Here is an 18,713-nt window from a genome sequence, read left to right on the forward strand (position 1 = left end):
CAGAAGGGGCAAGAGTGAGGGCCAGAAGGCCATGAGGCAGCCCTGCCAAAACCCACGGAGACACAGTGACCCCTGCAGCAAGGCTGTTCTACTCTTGGATCTGCCCCCCTCTGCTGGGGGGTGCTCAGAACACAGAAACGTGGTTTTCTGGAGGATTCTTGCACAGCAAAGCCAGCTTCTGTCTAGTGAGTCGAAGAAGAAATGCAGAAGAAAGCAGCATGGGTGAACCCGGGGGCAGGGGACCCAGTCCTCAGAGCCTGGACTCAAAGGGCCAGGGAATGACACTCCCCAGCGCCACAGTGAGCTCGGCCTCTGCTTTCATTCCCTAGCAGGCAGGGCCCGGCCCCTGGAAGCCTGGCCATTTTCTGGGTCTGGGGAACATCCCTGAACAGGAAACTGCTTCTCCAAGATAATAGCTGAATGTCAAGAGGGAGGGAAAAGTGAAATTTCAGAGTTGGGCCCCAAATAGTTCCAAGCCAATTTTCTCACTGCAATCCTCACCACACCCCAAAGAAAACAAGCCTGACTCACAGACCACATCAATCCTGGGAGGCGGGGAGGCCTGGCTGTGCGCTGCTGGGGGATGCATGTGTTGGGACACATTTGCCTGGAAGCCACAGGGGGGAAAGGGTGGCCCTCACCCACACCCACATCCACTGCCCGTTGGCTCCAGCCACCTCCCTCTTCCTCCCCTGAGCTTGTAGCTCCCAAGCTGGGGCTGGTGGGGTTAGGGGAGGCAGCTGAGTTATGATCAGGGATGAGGAGGAAATTTTTGAAGCCATCCCAGGAGCCATAGAACTGGGAGTGTCTCCAGCTGATTCAGCATAGGAGGAGGCAGAAGAGGGCCAGGGAAGGTGAACAAGGATCACTGAGTGGGGAAGGGGTGCAGAGCTGGGCTGAGTTTCTGGAATAGTCCACATGGGAAGGTGACCTTGGGAAGTGCCTTGCAAACTATAAAATGTATTGCAAATATTCGTGTTGTAGTTTTTGTTTTTTCTGCATGTACAGTACTTTAAAATCTAGAAACAATATCTTAAACATATTCCTAGTTTCCACTTATTTGACAACGTACCATGAACTAGATATCCTGTGCTCAATGCTTTCCACAGGTCTACTCAACAACTCCATAACGTTAGAACTATTTTCATCTCCATTTTAAAGATGAGGGGAATGATATTCAAAGGTCACTCAAGGTCTTAAATGAGATTCAGACTGGGGTCTGTTGGCTCCCAAGTTGATGCTTTTAACTACAATGTTACACTTGTGGATTGAATATAAGTGTTCTGAGACCAACGAGATGCCAGTGGGCTCAGATTTCCAGCCAAATGCCAGTAATCCTGCTCCATCCAGGATTCTGAGAGTTCTGCCTCCGTTCCTTCCGTAGGCATCAAGGCACCTCTGCATTGAAAGGCACATGGCAATGCTTTGCTATGTAAGATCTCCCGAAAATCATCTTCCTTTCCCTTGCTCCAAGTTAACCACAGCAAGCTTAACTTATCTACCTTGGAAGGATCAGAGCACAGCTGACCCTGCTAAGATTTAAAATTACAGTTCTTGAGTCTAAGGATTTTCAACCTAGCCGAGATACTATTTTGTTTTCTGGCTAGGACATCAAAACAAAATATAATACTCCCCTTCTCAAAAAAAAAAAGTTTTCTTTCTGAAACTTAAAAAAAAAAAAAAACCACCTTGTAGTTAAGAAAAAAAAAAAGACCACATGCAATAATTATCTTATTTTGCTTTAATATCCCAAAATATCTGTATGAATGGGACTATGCTGCCAAACGAGACAGAAATCCGTAGACAAGTACGTCTCACTCTGAGGAAAGAACTAATTGGACAGAAGGCACCAGAAATTGCATTTTGTTGGGTTACATGTAAACAGTAGATGGGGGGTGGAGATTTGCCAAGAAGAAAGGAATCTGCACTGTCATTCCACTGGCACAACCTAAGGATGAAAAGCGGCCTCGCCCGTCCGCCTTCCATTGTAGTGTAAACAGCGCCCGATGCTAAGGAGACAAACACCCACACAGCAGCAGTGCAGAAGGGCAAGGAAAGGAACTGACATTAGCATAAGCCCCCGGCTCCTCTTCCTGTCTTTCCCAAGGGCATCTCAATTAGCAGTGTCTTACAAATGCACCATTTGTCAACAACGGGTTAGTGGAAAAATCAAATCCTAAAAAGCCTGGCAAACACACTGTGTTTCTGTCCAAGCTTCGATCAGATGACTCGGATGGGTCCTGGGGTGGAGAGACGTACTGCGGCTGGCCTGTCTTCCTAGGTGATGACGGTGGGTGCAGTGCGGCCCGTCCTTTCCTGGAGTTGGGATACTTTCAGAGCAATGGAAATAAGAGGGGCCAGCATGACCTGAGGGGGACACAAAGACAAGCACATTTTCCATCACTTTCTCTAAACACAAATCCTTAGCTCCAGCCCCATGCGTCTGGCTGCCTACTCCCAGGTCTCCTCAGTCTACAAACCTGAAAACAAACATATGTTCTGTCTCCTTAGTTCCAGCAGTTTCTCTTTTTTAGTGAATCAATTGCACAGTCTTTCCTATACAGTGAACTGAGTCGTTTTCGACGTCTTCCTCTGCACATGCCCCGTGTCCAATCCATCGGCAAGCCTAAGTGCCTTTTCCCTTCTAAATGTCTCCCACCGGCCCGTTTCCCTCCATCCCACTGCCACGACCCCTGCTGAGCCAGTGCTCCCTCTCTCACCTGGGCCTCCACACCCACGTTTGCATCCTCCGGTTGGTTGCCACACTATACCTGAGGAGATCTTTCAAAACGTGACAATTCCCCCCCAACATCTACCTCTCACTTAACAAAAAGACAAGAATTCTCCTGCTTAAATAAATATTTTTAATATTAAAAAAAACCCTACTTGTCTAGTTGAACTGTCCATTTTACAGATAAGAAAATTGATACCCAAAGAGGTGAAGTGATTTGACCAAATGACTCAATGGCAGAGCCAGGATAGTACATTTTCTACTGCCAGCTGGTGCTTTCTCTTATGCGTTATTCCTGGATGAGGTGAATAGACTCTACATTCCCCTTAGGGCTTGGACAGTCCCCAGGAGGGGCTGAGGCTGTGGCCCAGCACCTACAGATAGGGGACGGGGTCTGTCCGCTGGATGGCAGCCCCCTTCAGTGCCAAGCCACCCCCCAGCACTGTGGCGCAGAAGCAGCACCTTTAGTTCGTTCTTTGTATCTACCATGTGCCGGCATTTATCTTGAGGATAAAAAGACAACACACTTTCCTTCTTCCTTTCCTCTTGCTCTGTTATTCTAAGTGTCTACAATGCAGACCTCATCGCCTTTGGTTACGTTTGAGGGGTGCCCTCAGCACAAGAGGGTTCTGGCGATGATGGAAACTGGAGCCTGGATACTGGAAAAACTGTAGAAGTGCTGTGTTCTCTCACCGCCCCCTTTTTGTAATAAAATCAACTATACCATTCAGATGAGCTACCTAGAGTGGTCAAACTCGTAGACACAGGAAGTGGAATGTAGTACCAGGGGCTGAGGAGAGGGGGAAATGGGGAGTTGCTATTCAATGGGTATAGAGTTTTAGTTTTGAAAAAAAAAAAATTTGGACAACAATGTGAATATATATAACACTTAAAAATGGTTATGATGGTAAGTTTTATGTTACATGTTTTTTAGAATTTTTTTAAAAAAAGAACTATAAGAGCTGCTTATTCTCAAAAGTTAATCCTATGTGCCAGCCACAGTATTTAAGCATTTTGCATTATTGTCTCCCTAAATCCCTACAACAACTTTATGAAGTAGGTATTATTCTGCCATTTGACAGACAAGGAAACCAAGACTCATAAAATTGAAATGACTTACCCAGCGACACACAGTTATTAAGTGGCAGGAACAGAATTTAAAACAAGATCTCTCTCACTCCAAAACCTATGCTCAAAACCATTATGCCAGGGGGTCCCAAATAATTTTCACAGGATTTTAATTAGATGTTAGAAGAAAAAAGGCTTTGTGGAAAAATAAACATGGCTATCAACTTTATTTTACTTTTATTTTAATTTTTTATAAAAATTGTTTATATTTAAGGTATATAATATGCTGTTTTGATATACATATGTTTAATGAACTAATTATTGCAGATAAGCTAATTAACATAACATGAATCTCATCACATAGTTAACTTTTTTGTTGTGGCGGCAGTACTAGGAACACTTAAGATCTGCTCTCTCAGCAAATTTCAAGTCTACAATGCAGTGTTATTAATTATAGCCACCATGTTGTACATCTAGAACTTCTTCATCCTACGTAAGTGAAATTTTGTACCCTTTGACCAACATCTCCGCATTTCCCGCCCCCACCAGCCCCTGGTAACTACCCTTCTACTCTGTTCCTATGAGTTCAACTTTTTTTAGATTCCACATATGTGAGATCATGCAGTATTTATCTTTCTGTGTCTGGCTTATTTCACTTAGCATAATGTCCTCCAGGTTCATCTATGTTGTTGCAAATGACAGGATTTCCTTTCTTTCTTTAAAGGCAGAATAATTTTGCATTGTGAGATACACAGATTTCTCTCTCTCTCTCTCTCTCTCTCTCTCTCTCTCTCTCTCTCTCTCCCTCTCTCTCTCTATATATATATACCACAATTTCTTTTAGGTTGGTACCCTATCTTGGCTATTGTGAATAGTGCCGCAATGAATGTGGTAGTACAGGTATTTCTACGAGATACTGATTTCAGTTCCTATGGATATAATACCCAGAAGAGGGATGGCTGGATCATATGGTAGTCCTATTTTTAATTTTTTGAGAAACCTCCATACTATTTTCCAAAATGGCTACACCAATTTACATTCCCACCAACAGTGTACAAGGGTTTCCTTTTCTCCACACCCTTGCCAACACTTGTTATCTTTCATCTTTTTGATAATAACCACCCTACCAGGTATGAGGTAGTATCTCATTATGGTTTTCATTTGCATTTCCCTGATGATTAGTGATGGTGTGCACCCTGTCATATACCTCTTGGCCATTTGTCTTTCTTCTTTGGAGAAATGTCTATTCAGGTTCTTTGGCAAAAGTTATTTAAATGGGTGTCTTTCCTGCAAGTTTTCTTGGAGGCTTTAAGGTGCAGTGTGTGTTATGAATCACCTGGCAGGAGCTAATGTGCCACAACACTTCCTCAACTCTTTCTGGCTATGGAGCTCTGCTTGGGAGCTTCCGTCAAGACGAGTATTGTAAGGACCCCACTTGGGGAAGCTTTGTCCTGAAGGTCACTGCCTCCCCTTGGCTCCTCCCTTTTGGTGGTTGTCCTCCAAGTTTTCTGCCCATCCAAGGCTCCAGAGTCCCTCTCCTCACTGACATACTTCTGGAGGCTCTTTGTGGGTGTCTGGGGAACCCAACCTACGAGTCTGCAAGTCTGCAGACTTTTCTGTGAAGACACATGAAACTGCCTCTCCCCGTCCCCACCAAATCTAGAACCAGTTTGTATTCCACCTGAGCAGGTGATCAGACCAGAACACCAGATGAGGGGCTGATTTAAAGAGTAGTTATCCTGAATCGGCCATCCACTAACTGTTGCTTAACCTTTCTGTGCCTCAGTTTCCTTATCTGTAATAGGGAGAATAATAGAGCCTACCTCATTTGAGAATTAAATGATTATATTCATGCAAGGGGCTTAGAACAGAGCTGGGAAAATAGTCAATGACATACTGAAAGAGATATGGAGGAAAGAGCGCAGCTGGTACCCTGTTGGCTCATCTGATAAATGGGTACTGACAACACAGGCTCAGTGGAACCACTATCATTCCTTCAAACAGAAGAACTAACCAGGGCACGGGGCTTGGGCATTACCTGGGGGTCCTGGTTGATCTTGGCAAGGTCCTTCTCATAGCTATCGATGTACAGGCGAACGGTGGCCCCCGCGCTCCCGGTGCCACTCAGTCGGAAGATGATGCGAGAACCATCTGCAAAAATGAGCCGCAAGCCCTGGAAAGGATAAGCAGAGAATTCTTTCCCCCACATGCTGGAAGGGAGATTGAAGGCTGGCAAATTATGAGGGGTCCACTGGGGAGCTAATTTCATCCATACTTGATCAATTGGAGGATTAGGTCCTTGATAAATGGCAGCAATTGAGCCTCATAAGTCAGCCTTCTGTCAGCCTCTCTGCATCTGGACCATGGGGGCTTGGCCAAGGTAGGAGGAGCATTTCTAGGGGTGTGGGGAGACCTGATTTCTGTGATGCCGGATGACATGAGGGCTTCCCTCCCCTCCCGGCTTCCCTGTGATTTATGAACTAACCATTCTAGTTTGAAGCTTAATAAGTAAGGAAAGCCACTAGATACAGAAATTCCACCCCCAGATCAGCAGGGAAACATGGACAGAAGGGGCTGAAACCAGAGCAGAAGAGGTTTCAGGCAGGCAAGGGGAAAGACTCTTTACAAAACCCTGGTAGAGAGCCTGGAAAAGAGAACAGGAGGCCGGAGGCCCCGAATGGCAGAGACCGGCTCTTGCAGACCTCATCCCTGACGACTCACAGTGGGATCCAAGTGCCGTGTCAACCCACCCTTCTCTCTGTTGCCCTGCCCTGCCCCGCCCTGGCAGTATCTTTGGTCCTTAGTCACCTTCTTACTTTGGAAGAAAGGTTGGAGACTCTTGGGTAGATATTCCCCAACCTGAGGGAAGAAGGCTGGGCCAGACAGTTGCCCGAAGACCCTTCAGTCTTTATGAGTCTATCCATCTTCCGCAAAAAGAAGAACTTTGTGTGATGCCAAAGACTGACCAGAGGAAAGACACTACTCTGTCTGTCCAGTGTTTATTGTGATAATCATTAGTGCTCATTAGTGAGGACAGCTCACAGCGCACATGCCCCGGCTGGTCACCAGGGAGAGGATATAGTTCACTTCCACTTACCATTTCTTGCTTTCTAGAAACATACCAGGGTTGGTCTCCTTCCCCCACAGCTTCAACTTGAAGCTTCTAAATTCTTTTCACTAGATTCCAGATGCTATATCTGTTTGGGAACATTTTCCTTCCCACCTGGCTGTCCATCTAACTGCTCAGGTTTTCTGGTGACAGAAAGTGGGGCAGCTGCCTTCTTTCCAGCACACGGAGAGCAGCCCCATCCTTTGCCGCCACCTCCCACAGGCATCTCTGCCCCTGCTCCCTCCTAGCAGGGGCTGGAGGCTTGTGGAGTTGGGGCTGGGTGTTCCTGAACTTTCCTTCTCCCTGAAGGCTTAACCATGCAAACTTCGGCTCCACTCTGCCATCCCTCAGCCCCAGCCTCTCCTTTGCTACACCCCTGTCCTCCCCCAGACCTCCCTTGTTCTAACTAGCTCAGACATACTCTACAATATTCCATACTGGACCCAAAGTCCTCACAGATGGCGGACAGGCACAAGGATGATAAACCACCCCTGCTAGGTTTGGGGACAGGAGACTCCAGGCACTGGGGGGTGCTGTGGCCAGGCTCCACCCACCCGTTCACAACCCATTCTGCGAGAGAAACTTTCAACAAATCACACAGCCCACCTCTTCCCAACCCTGTCGGGTGCCTTGAGAAGGACCAGGCCAAAAATCTGGGTCTACCAGGAAAAAACAAACTTGGAAGCTATAACAGAATCTTCATCCCACTCTTCACTATCTCTGTTTCTAAACTACCAAAGATGAGTCCATTCTGTGACAACATCTAGCAACAGAACCAGAGGTGAGAGGCCCCTGGGTCCCTGAGTGTTCATGAGAAGCTGGGAGAAGGCCCGACTTAGGCTACAGCATTAGGTACCCGGCACACAGTAAGGGAAACCCTGACAATTCCGTCTACACCTAGAGATGGTCCAGGTTCTCAACTGGAGCAGGAGATTGGCCACTGCCAGGGAAGGGCAGGGGAGGACAACAGAGAAGAGGGTGGGTTGGACTGCACTTGGACCCCAGTGTGAGTCGCCAGGGATGAGCAGGAGACTGGCCACTGGGTCCTGCTTGGAGGGTCTGCAAGAGCCGGTGTCTCAGGACACACTGCTGCGTCAGGTGGGCTGCAGGTGAGGTGCCGTGGATGATAACAGCTAGCATTTCTAAGTCTGGGAATGCCTCATATACAGGTGTCTCAAAAGTCTCCATACAAAGGAAAAATTTTATAAAATTTTGTAATGAATATTTTATAAATAAGGGTACATTTAGCTACAATTTCCCATTTTCCCCATGTATGGTGACTTTTGGGACACCCTGTGTTTTTCTCTTCTTTCTTTAGAAATCAGAACATAAGAAAAAAATGTACATGATAACGCCACTCTCCCACTATCGTGCTGCTATAATCTCTTGAGAGAAAAGAGAGGAGTGGCTATCTAAGGCCACAGTTCCCCACCCTTGTTAGATTCTGGGGCTCCTGTCTGCACACACGCAACACATCATCTTGCATACAATAATTGCAGAGGGTGCGAAAAGCACATGGAGTCTAGGCTAAGATTCCCAGGATAAGGGCATGGGGGGTTGATAGAACCAGGGCACAAACCACTGTCCAATGAGTACATGTGAGAGTCACAGGTACCTCAGCGTAAAACCAGTTGGGAACAGCTACCCTCAACAAACAGGGCAGCAGAGGAAAAACGACCAACAGGCCTTTTGCCTTATTCGCTCAAGACTTCAGAGATGAGCTCTGAGGCCTCTCTCCCAAATACACTTAAATCTGTTCCTACCTGATTTCTTGAAATGCTTCCATCCACCGGATCGCTGTACTCAAAGTTGTCAGCCTTCTCCACAGTGTATACTTTGTCACTCACTGAGAACTGTTTCCCCACAAAGGAGCGATCAAACATCAGAGCCTCCAAATCCTTCATCATTTTGTTTGCACTCTCCGCGTCCACCTCCTCGTAATCATACCTGGAAGAAGTCACGGAGTTGAGGCCCACGGGCTAACTTCAGATCATACCCAGGTATATCAATCAGCACTTTCTTCATCGTTTCTTTGGCCTTCCCCCAAAACCATCTAACTTCAGAAGAAGCTGGCAAAAAAATATGGGCCTGTCAGTCACTGAGGACGGAGCAGGCCAGGGATGAAAGGAAGGGCTTGGAGGATTTCAGGGAAGGGTTATGAGCTTCTGAATAAGCAGGAAACACTTATCTTGGCATTTCTACAGAATAAAGCTCTAAGATGCTTCAAAGGCTTTTCAGAGATACTATCTAACATTTAATCACAACATCCTGAGGAGGTAGAATCAAAAGCAACGTTATCTCTAGAGAACTCTACATAAAGGAGCACCTAACTGAGGCCCTTCTCTCCCAAATTCCGTGAGCTTCTTTGGGGTGAATGCTGGGACTGCTCCCAGTCTGGGGCCTGCCAGAGGCTGCTAAAAGTTTGACTAAGGAGAGTTCCAGTCTCCACAGGAGATTCCTAAAGCAAAGCCAGGTTTTCACTGGCCAGATGAAGAAGCCAAACACGAACTCTACATCTGAGCCGCCTCCCTTCTTTCAGGGAGCATGCATTCTGGTCCAAAGTGCTGTGGATTCCTCCTGACAGAGGTGGCCCGGTGTGTAGGCAAAAGGGCCAAGGGAAAAAAAAAAAGTGCATCACAAATGAAATTCTATGACAATTATTTTTCTTTCAAGAATTCTCCTTGACTTCTTTCTTAATGATGTTAAAGATGCTTACAGGTGGCTTTTCTTGACCTAGTGGCACACACCCTCTTGAGAAAGTTATTTTTTAGAGGCTCAAGAGAGCAGAGTCTATATTTATTTGCAATAGTGAAACAAATATGATACGTGCAAGACGACACCTCCGAGACATGAGAACTACTGGGGAATTAAGGCCAACCTAGTCTGGCTCCAAGATTCTATGAATCAAGAACAAAATAGTCCCCTTAATCTTGAAGTCAGCTCTTTCCCCCAGTTAAAATGATAAACAGCAAGAAATTACAACCAGGTGTTTGTGCTTTATATCTGTGACCTTTGAGTATTCCAGGGCAATGTTTTATAAATCCTAGGCACAGAGGGGTGTAATGCAAAGAGTCTGGGCTTTGCATTCAGACAGAATGAGCTATGAGTTATGGTTATTAATTGTGTGACTATAGGCCTGTTGTCCCATCTCTCAGAATCTCAGCTGCCTTATCAGTAACTATCTTGAGGCTGACCTTAGACAAGGCATGCAAAAGTGCCTAGCACTTTTCTGCAATAAATGGAGAGTACAATGGAGCCATAACTCATCATAAATGCAGATTCTAATGACTTGATTTGTAATACTTGGTTATTTGATAATTAATAAAAATGTTAAAATAGTTTTTATATGGAGTTGTTCAACTTATTCAAGAGTGACCCTTTCTCTGAACAACCCCTCCTTAACCTTATTCCTAATTCCACTCTGGCTACTACTGTTCATCTGTTAACTCATTCATTTATCTATTCAAAACATAATTATGCAGTTTCTACAATGACTTAGGTGTTTGCGGCACAAAATCTACAATGACTTAGGTGTTTGGGGCACAAAACCAGACATGGTCCTGTTTTTATGACACTCTAGAGAGTTCATGACTGTGATTCTGAATTCCTAGGTTTTTCTGTTAGATAGTAGAGATTCTTGCCTTGGGTCCCAGGGCTACTGTGTGGTACCAGCTGGCAGTTATTACTTATGCCTTCCACAAAAGAATAACTTGAGGGAGGAGGAGATCAATGAATTTGTCCAAAGTTAATAAAAGGATTGTGACTGAAGAGCCCACGTTGTTCAAGGTTGGATTCTTTCTTGACTATCCAGAGATCATGGACTATAAAACCTGGAATATATTTTTAAAATTCTCTAGTCTAGCCAGGTGCGGTGACTCATGCCTGTAATCCCAACACTTTGGGAGGTTGAGGCAGGAGAATTGCTTTAGCCCAGGAGTTTGAGGTTGCAGTGAGCTATGATGATGCCACTGCACTCTAGCCTGGGTGACAGAGAGAGACCCTGTCTCAAAAACAAAAAAAAAAAAGTAAATTCTGTAAGTCTAACACATCCATTTTATAGAAATGGCAACTGTAAAAGGTCCAGAGAAATTACACCCATTCATTTCTTATAGGCAAACAATTTAGCTAATATTCTTTTTATAATATTTCCTTTCCATAATTGGAATATTGAGGTCCAGGAAAAATTTTGTTAGATTTTTACACTTACTGGGAGAAAGGTGAATTGGACTTAGTGAAAAGCACTACTGTCAACAAATTTTTAATGCTTTTTAAAAATAGAAACATGGATGGTAAAGAATTATTATTAAGTGTTCTGAGTACTTTGTTCACTGCTGAAGCCCCAGTACCCAGCAGGAAGCAGGTATACAGTAATATTTCCTGAATCAATTAATGAAGTAGTGACAAACATACAGCCTTTGGGGCCCTATTTTAATGAATCAGTAAAGTTGATTTGGACTAAGCATAATTATTTCCATAATTTAAGAAATTAGGAAATATGATTTCATATTTCATTTAGTCCTCTCAATAGCTAGACTCTCATTCCCATTTCCACAAATGAGAAAACTGAGGACAGAGAGAGGTTAAATGACTCCCCAGTCAAGTAAGGGGAAGAAATAAAATTCTAATCCACTTCTCTGAATCTAAATCCAATGTTAGGATCATGTCCACCCCATGGGTACATTTAAAAATGCTTATAAAACATTTATTCTTTTGATAATGTTAGCTAAATTTTTAGGCCTAATTCTTCATGGATGACATAAAAGTTGGCTTCATTTTGACCCTGACTAAATTATTTTAAAAAACTCCACTTGATAGAGGCTGGATGAACTAGGGTTTTATTATCACTTAGGACAAGAGAGGCTGTGTATGCACGAGAAATCTCTCTCCCGAATTCCCCACACTACCTCATAGCCGGGCAGGCTGGGGCTTACCTGGTGAAGAAATTCCGGCCATACTTTTGCCAGTGATCTTTGAGGATGTCCTCCACACTCTGCTTGCGGGTGGCCAGGATGGAGAGCCAGGCGAGGACGGCCCACAGTCCATCCTTCTCACGGATGTGGTCAGAACCTGGGGAGGGGAGAGCCGGCTGCTGTGAGAAATGGGATTTCTCCAAATACTTGAGAATAAACTCAACAGCAAGCACGCAGATGCCACTGGAAAAGTCAGAAAACTCAACTGAGGACTTGAGTGAAAGAATCACTTATTGAAGGAAGCAACACAATATTGAAAAGAAGTTGATGCTTCCCAAAGCAAGTTAGGAATTTAAGGCAAATATCAATAAAAATGTCAGTGAGATAATAAGGTGGAACTTGATGTATCAATTATAAAGTATTAACGTGAAGAAAAAAATCAAAATAAATCTTAAATAAACAAACAGCAGAAGAACATGACCGGTATAAAATGTCAATAATTAAAGTAGTCTGGTAGCTTAATGGAACAAAAGAGAACATCTAGAAAGAGACCCAAGCATATATGAGGCTTAGTGTGTGATAAAGGTGTCACTTCACGGTTGTGTAAAAAGAATGGATTAATTTTTAAATGGTGTTTGGATAACTGGCTAAACAATTGGGGAAAAACACCATTAAAAAAGAATTTCACACCTAATAAATGTGGTACACACCATCTGGGAGATGGACATGCTAGAAGCTTTGACTCGGGCAGGGCAAAGGCAATATATGTAACCTAAACATTTGTACCCCCTTAATATGCTGAAATATAAAAAAAAAAATAAAAAAAAAAAGAATTTCAGTTGAATTAAAAATTCAAATGGAAAAACTAAAAACCTTTAAATACTAGATGATACATATGTGTGTGTGTGTGTGTGTGTGTATGTATATATCTCTCTTAGGGTGATAAATACATGTAAATATAGTATTCATAAAGGAAAACAATTGATGCATTTGTCTACTTAAAAATTAGCATATCTATACAGCAAAACTACCATAGATAAAATTAAAAGCCTATTGAAAAACTTTTAAAAATAAACACATTTACAACTGTAAGGTAGATGTTTAATATATTCAACATGGAAAAAATTCTTATGTACTAAGAAAAGAGCAAAACCTCAGTAGAAAGACAGGCCAAGGATACAAATAGGCAATTTGCCAAAAAAAAATAGTTAACCAACTAACATAATAAAAAGTTGGCATTATTTTTAAGAGAAATTAAAGTTAAAATCACAATGAAGAAACTGCTACTCGCTTGACAGATATGGCCAGGGATTTAATAATTAGAACACCCAGTATCAGGGAGGTATAAGGGAAACTGTATTCCAACATAATGCTGGTGGGAGTGTACATGGGCACACTTCTGGAAAGCAATTTGGCAAAAAGTGTCAAAGCTTTAAAAACGCACCTACTCATGGATCCAGCAACTCCAATCCAAAGGCATTGTTATTTAACCAACTAGGATTGGTTAAACAAACTATGACCTCCTGCTAAGGTCCGGGCTAAAATCTTCACCAAAATTTAAAAATTGGTTCCTTCCGATATGCTTATATGCATGGAGACCCTTTTCCAAGAGCCTGGAATAGAACTCCCACTTTTTGCCTTTAAACTCCTTATTGGGAAAAAAAGCAGACTATATTGAGCCCTATTTTCTGATTTCTGAATAGGACTCTATACAATCCTTCTATAATCATGCTTTGCATATTGTCATAACTTGAATTCTTTATATGCCTGCTGCCCTGGTTCCCACTGCTTCTTACTTGTCTTGGAATTGTCAGAAAATCTAGCACAATGCTGGCTATGTAGGAGGCATGTGCTAAGTTTTTTCCTTCCCTTCTTCATCTTTTCACACCCAACTCAAATGTCCTCTCCTCTTTGAGACTAGCTCCTTGCTTTCCTCGGCAGTTAGGAGCTCCTTTCTCTTTTCCTACAGCAACCGCACAAAACATCTGGGGTGGAGCCATCCCCCTGTTAGGGTCTTTCTCTCTACTACCCATGCACCTTTTGGAGGCATCTCTTCCTTATCCTTATATCCAAGTCTGGTGACTAGCATAGCACAGAAATATGGTAAACAACTAATTATGAAGAATGCATGAATGAGTAAGTCAACTAATGAACCTACTCCGACACTTTCTCTTTCTATTTTGGGTTCATAAAAACATACAACTTTTTCTTTCAAAACGTTTTTCTCTTCAATGGGATACCACTTTTAGAAGAAACAGTCCTTAAAATCTGGATGCTGGCAAAACTAGAAATAGTAGGCAATATTTTTAGTGCTTTATATAACAAATTTTAGAAATGTTTACCTAATTTTATTATCTATAGGCTTTTATTTGCCGTTACTGCTATTTTAAGGAAGAAAAAGTTAGCTCTCTGCTTCTTATAGCTTTTGTAAATGATATGTTTTGGCAACAGTTCATCCTGAGAAGCGAGATTCTGGCAGCTTCCCTAATATATTGGGAATTCATGACAGCAGTATACGGCCCAGAATTATTTGTCCATGCTCCAGTTTTTTTCCTTCCTTTTTTTTTTTCCTTGAACTTTTTTCTTTTTTCTTTCTTTTTTGGCAAGACTGAATGCATAGGAGGCAATATTCCTTTGTGCTTTTTCTGCTCTAAATGAAGAACTTGTTTTTTTCTTTTATATGGAAATGAAAATAAAATCTAAAAGTCTGACCCAACTCTGACCAAGTTACTTGGAGATAACTAAATCATACATGTAATATTAGAAATGAAGTATCTATCCTGGGTAACATAAACAGATATCCTAGACCTGTTCCACTTGTATGACCCTCAGTCCCTTTGGATGTTTTGATTAATCTCACTAAATCACCTTGGATGTATCAAACTCTAGGTGATTTGATTGATACTCAAGAAGGCTGGGTAAATTTCATTTTCTTCCGCAGTCTGATGAATAACGGCATATTTCCAGTGAAAAAAGGCACTGGAGTGTGTACGTGTTTCTAAAGCTACCAACTTGTCCAGTTGTGGCTTATTAGGAAATGCTTGCTAACTTAGCAATCAGAAAGCCTGAATTTGAGGCTCTGTTACTTACAAGCTGCTTGAATTTGGACAAGTTACTTAATTTTTCTGAGCCTCAGTTTATTCAACTGTAAAATGGAGATAATGCTAACCTCTTTTACCCAACTGTGAGAAATCACTATGATAAAGCAAGTAGGGATATTTTATAAACTGTTAAGCACTATATAAATGCAAGATGCCATTATGGATAAAGGGAAAAACAAAAAGCATATTTTACAGAAAACTCTTTTCCACTGAGCTTATAAAGCTTTCAAAAATAATGCTCCTTAGCTGTACATGTTAGGGAAGAAAATGGAAGAATATAACCCAATATGCTCTTTCCTCTGGGCACTGGGATTACAGAGCTTTTTCTTCCTTTCTTATTTAATTCTCCAATATATGGGAATTCATGACAGCAGGATACAGCTTGCAATTATTTCTATGATGAATATGAATTACTTCTATGTTTTAATTGTTAAAAAGCAAAAGAAGCCGAGCTCGCTTAACGTGAGAAGGGAAAACACCGCGAGCGCACCTTGGCTAGCCCCGACTGACGCAGGGCAGGGGTGGGCTTTGCACTGGGTCTCCTTACACTTGCTTGGCTCGGGGACCGAGTGCATGCACGGGAATTCTGCCCTTTCAGCATCTTCCAACACCTGTCACTTTGCTTTGGCCTAATCAGCACCTTGTGATAAGCGAAAACTCGGCTCGGTCAGGGCATACTCTGGGTCTCAGCCAAGAAAAATGTCAACCCTTGCTGAGAGAGCCAAGAGCTAACGGTTGAGGGATCACACTTACCAGTGTGGGCATTTCAGGAGCTGCCTGGTTTCTGCCCCTGCCAGGCCACGGGTCTGAGGATGGGGATGTGGCAGCTGAAAAACAGCTACATGGAGTTCTCTGAAAGTACCAGTGTCTGGCTGGCTGTCTCTGTCATTTCTCTCTCTCCTGCAGCCCCCAGAACAGACTGCTCCCTCTGCCTGGGGGGTCCCACCTCACACACCCCCATCGCCCTGGCTGGCATCTCTTGCAATTACTTTCATCTTCACCCTTATCCAGCATGCCCTCCTTGCCCTGCTCTGTGCTTCTACCCTTCCCTTGGTCACACCCCACCCTACACTATGAGTTGTACCCACGCCACCCCAGGGGCTGACCCACAGTCAGCTCTCAGTAAGGGTTTGCCCAAAGAAAGCCCAGGCCCCGGCTGACTGGACAGGAGGCTCCGCAGAGTCCTGTCCTCCTGGCCTTCCACTGCACAAATAACTTCACTCGGCAAGGAAGGCCAGCTCCTCAGGAAGCCTTTTCCAGACCACTCCAGCCCCCAGGGGGCTGTCCCCAGAAGTCCCAGACTCTCCACTGAGCAGTGACTCCTGCGCTGCCTCGTGACTGCCCCTAGAACTCTGTTCCCTCTCCGTGAGGTGCTTTTGGAGGGAGGTAGTAAGTGCCTGACAGGCAGGAACTGTGTCCTCACACAAACTTCACTTTATTTTCAACAAATGTGAATCATTGTCTGCATGTTCCAAGCACATGAGAGAACACCAAAATGCATAAGACACATCCCCTACCCTCACAGATGAGCACAGACAGGTGAGGGAGACAGACATGCAGGTAACAGTTCAATGGAGTTAGTTATAATTAGGGCACAAGCCTAGTTCTACTGGGGTATTCTGTCTGGGATATCCCTAGACATGGGATGTTGCAACCTTCCCCTGGCGGCTTTACCTGCAGGGAAATGGACTCAAGAGCTATGCAAGTTAGAATGGGCAGAGAACGAGATAGAAAATCTGCTTCCTTCTGCCTCAGAACCAGGTTAGGCACCCTGAGTGTAAAGCTCTCGAACTACCCCACGCTTCACCTTCTATCACTTTGCACATTTGTAATTACCTGGCCAGGGTCTGACCTCCTTCCCCAGATGGAAACTCATGGAGCGTTCCATGAGGAGGTTGTGCTTGCTACCGTGTCTCCAGAGCCTAAATCAGCATCCAGGATACAGTCAAAGTTCAACAAACATTTGAGGATCAAATGGATGCAAAGAAGTACAAATATGAAGGACTTTTCATAAGAAATTACGATTAAAAGAAATCTGCAAAGCATAAATGCTGTATATCTTCAAGTTAGCACTCTTATATGATATGCTATCACTAGAAACTTTTAAAGATGGGACAGGGAAAACATATTGCTCACCTCTGGACCTGACCAGACCATAATTTACTGGCATATCTCCAAGTGATACCAGGTTCATCTTCAACCTGGCTTCCTTCCCCTCTTTCCCAAGCCCCCTATTTTCCTGACGAAGAGTTTCAAAAGCAATGACAGTCTGTATTATTCAGTGACTTTACTTTCAATGTCCTGACAAGTCCAAGGTGAGATAGAACTGACACTTTGTCCTCTGTCATTGTGTATAAATATGTACCTCATTATCCACAGTTAGGAGGAAAAAACAGCTTTGCACCATGAGAGCAACCAAAACAACAGATTCCTCCTGGCTAGTTCTGGTCCCCATTTCTGACTTCCTAACGAAAAACACATTTATCCCTTGTGTGTGTAATGCTGACATCTGAAGAAATGTTCTAGCCTCTGTGGTTATGATAATCAGGTATGAAAGTTGCTGTATCTCCACCATGAACAGACTAATGTATACTTGGTAATATATTTTTTTTTGTTGTTGTTTGAGACAGAGTCTCACTCTTTTGCCTGGGCTAGAGTGCTGCGGCGTCAGCCTAGCTCACAGCAACCTCAAACTCCTGGGCTCAAGCGATCCTCCTGCCTCAGCCTCCCAAGTAGGTGGGACTACAGGCATGTGCCACCATGCCTGGCTAATTTTTCTATATATTTTTAGCTGTCCATATAATTTCTTTCTATTTTTAGTAAAGACGGGGTCTCGCTCTTGCTCAGGCTGGTCTCGAACTGAGCTCAAACAATCCGCCCGCCCCAGCCTCCCAGAGTGCTAGGATTATAGGCGTGAGCCACTGCGTCTGGCCTTACTTGGTAATATTATGGGCTTATTCTTCAAGTGCTTTTTTACTTGGTGAGCCAGTTCTTCTGAAGTCTGACTCCTTTTTGCACCTCTTTGCAATTAACTTTTGTAGAAGCTCGTTTCTTCTCACGAAGACCTTGGGGTCCCCAACCCTGGACTGAGAAGTGGGAATAATACTGAGTTCTCACAAGAGTCCCAGGCTGCTGCAAGAGGTGAGGTGTGGATTCTCCACTGAGGTGGGTGTTTAAGCAGCAAAGCACTGACCGGTCACTTATGGTTGCAGCATCATATAGGAAATTACATCACGTGACTTTTAAAGTTCTTTCCAACAGCAGGATTCTGTTTGTCTAAATGGAAGGTGCCAAGTGAATAGTGTCTTTCATTCATTCAACAAACGTTTACTGAGCACCTATTCTATGCTGGGCTCTATGGGAGGCTCTCGGGATACAATCTGTCCTCATGGACCTTACAGTATAGTGCAGCCAACAGACATTAATCAAATAATTATAAATGATTATAAAATCACAACTGCAACAAATGCCATAAAAGAGAGGTCTGTGCTTCCTTGTAAGCCAGTATCAGGGGATTTGACCCACTCTGAAAGGTCAAGGAGGCTTTCTTGAGAAATTGCCTCTACTATTGCCTGGAAAAATACAGAAATAAAGTGCCCTGCACTCAATTAAGCTATAGAATGCAAATATTTCAAAGCTCACAGAATCACTAACATCCACCCTGAGAACTCTCTAAAGGAACTGTTGTAAACATTCACTAGTGAGGGACAGGGTAGGTGGAAATTAACTCCTTTCTAAATAAGGAGAGCAGTAGTTCAGTTAAGTAAGTTCAGCTGCACTTGTTCACAATGGTG

General features: G+C 43.5%; 1 protein-coding gene across 2 annotated transcripts in view; it reads right to left on the reverse strand.

Annotated features, from left to right (window-relative positions):
• Positions 1–1,723: 1,723 nt before the first annotated feature.
• The window catches only part of PGM1 (phosphoglucomutase 1), a 61,716-nt gene continuing 44,726 nt past the window's right edge, over positions 1,724–18,713 (reverse strand). For both annotated transcript variants that reach the window (XM_045547844.1, XM_045547845.1), the window contains exons 8-11: positions 11,840–11,975; positions 8,672–8,855; positions 5,838–5,972; positions 1,724–2,367 (exon numbers count right to left, since the gene is read on the reverse strand). In XM_045547844.1, the coding sequence (XP_045403800.1) occupies positions 2,278–2,367; positions 5,838–5,972; positions 8,672–8,855; positions 11,840–11,975 (545 nt within the window). In that variant the 3' untranslated portion in view covers positions 1,724–2,277. The remainder of the gene's footprint in view (positions 2,368–5,837; positions 5,973–8,671; positions 8,856–11,839; positions 11,976–18,713) is intronic.

The sequence above is a fragment of the Lemur catta genome, chromosome 3, assembly GCF_020740605.2.
Source record: "Lemur catta isolate mLemCat1 chromosome 3, mLemCat1.pri, whole genome shotgun sequence".
NCBI lineage: Eukaryota > Metazoa > Chordata > Mammalia > Primates > Lemuridae > Lemur > Lemur catta.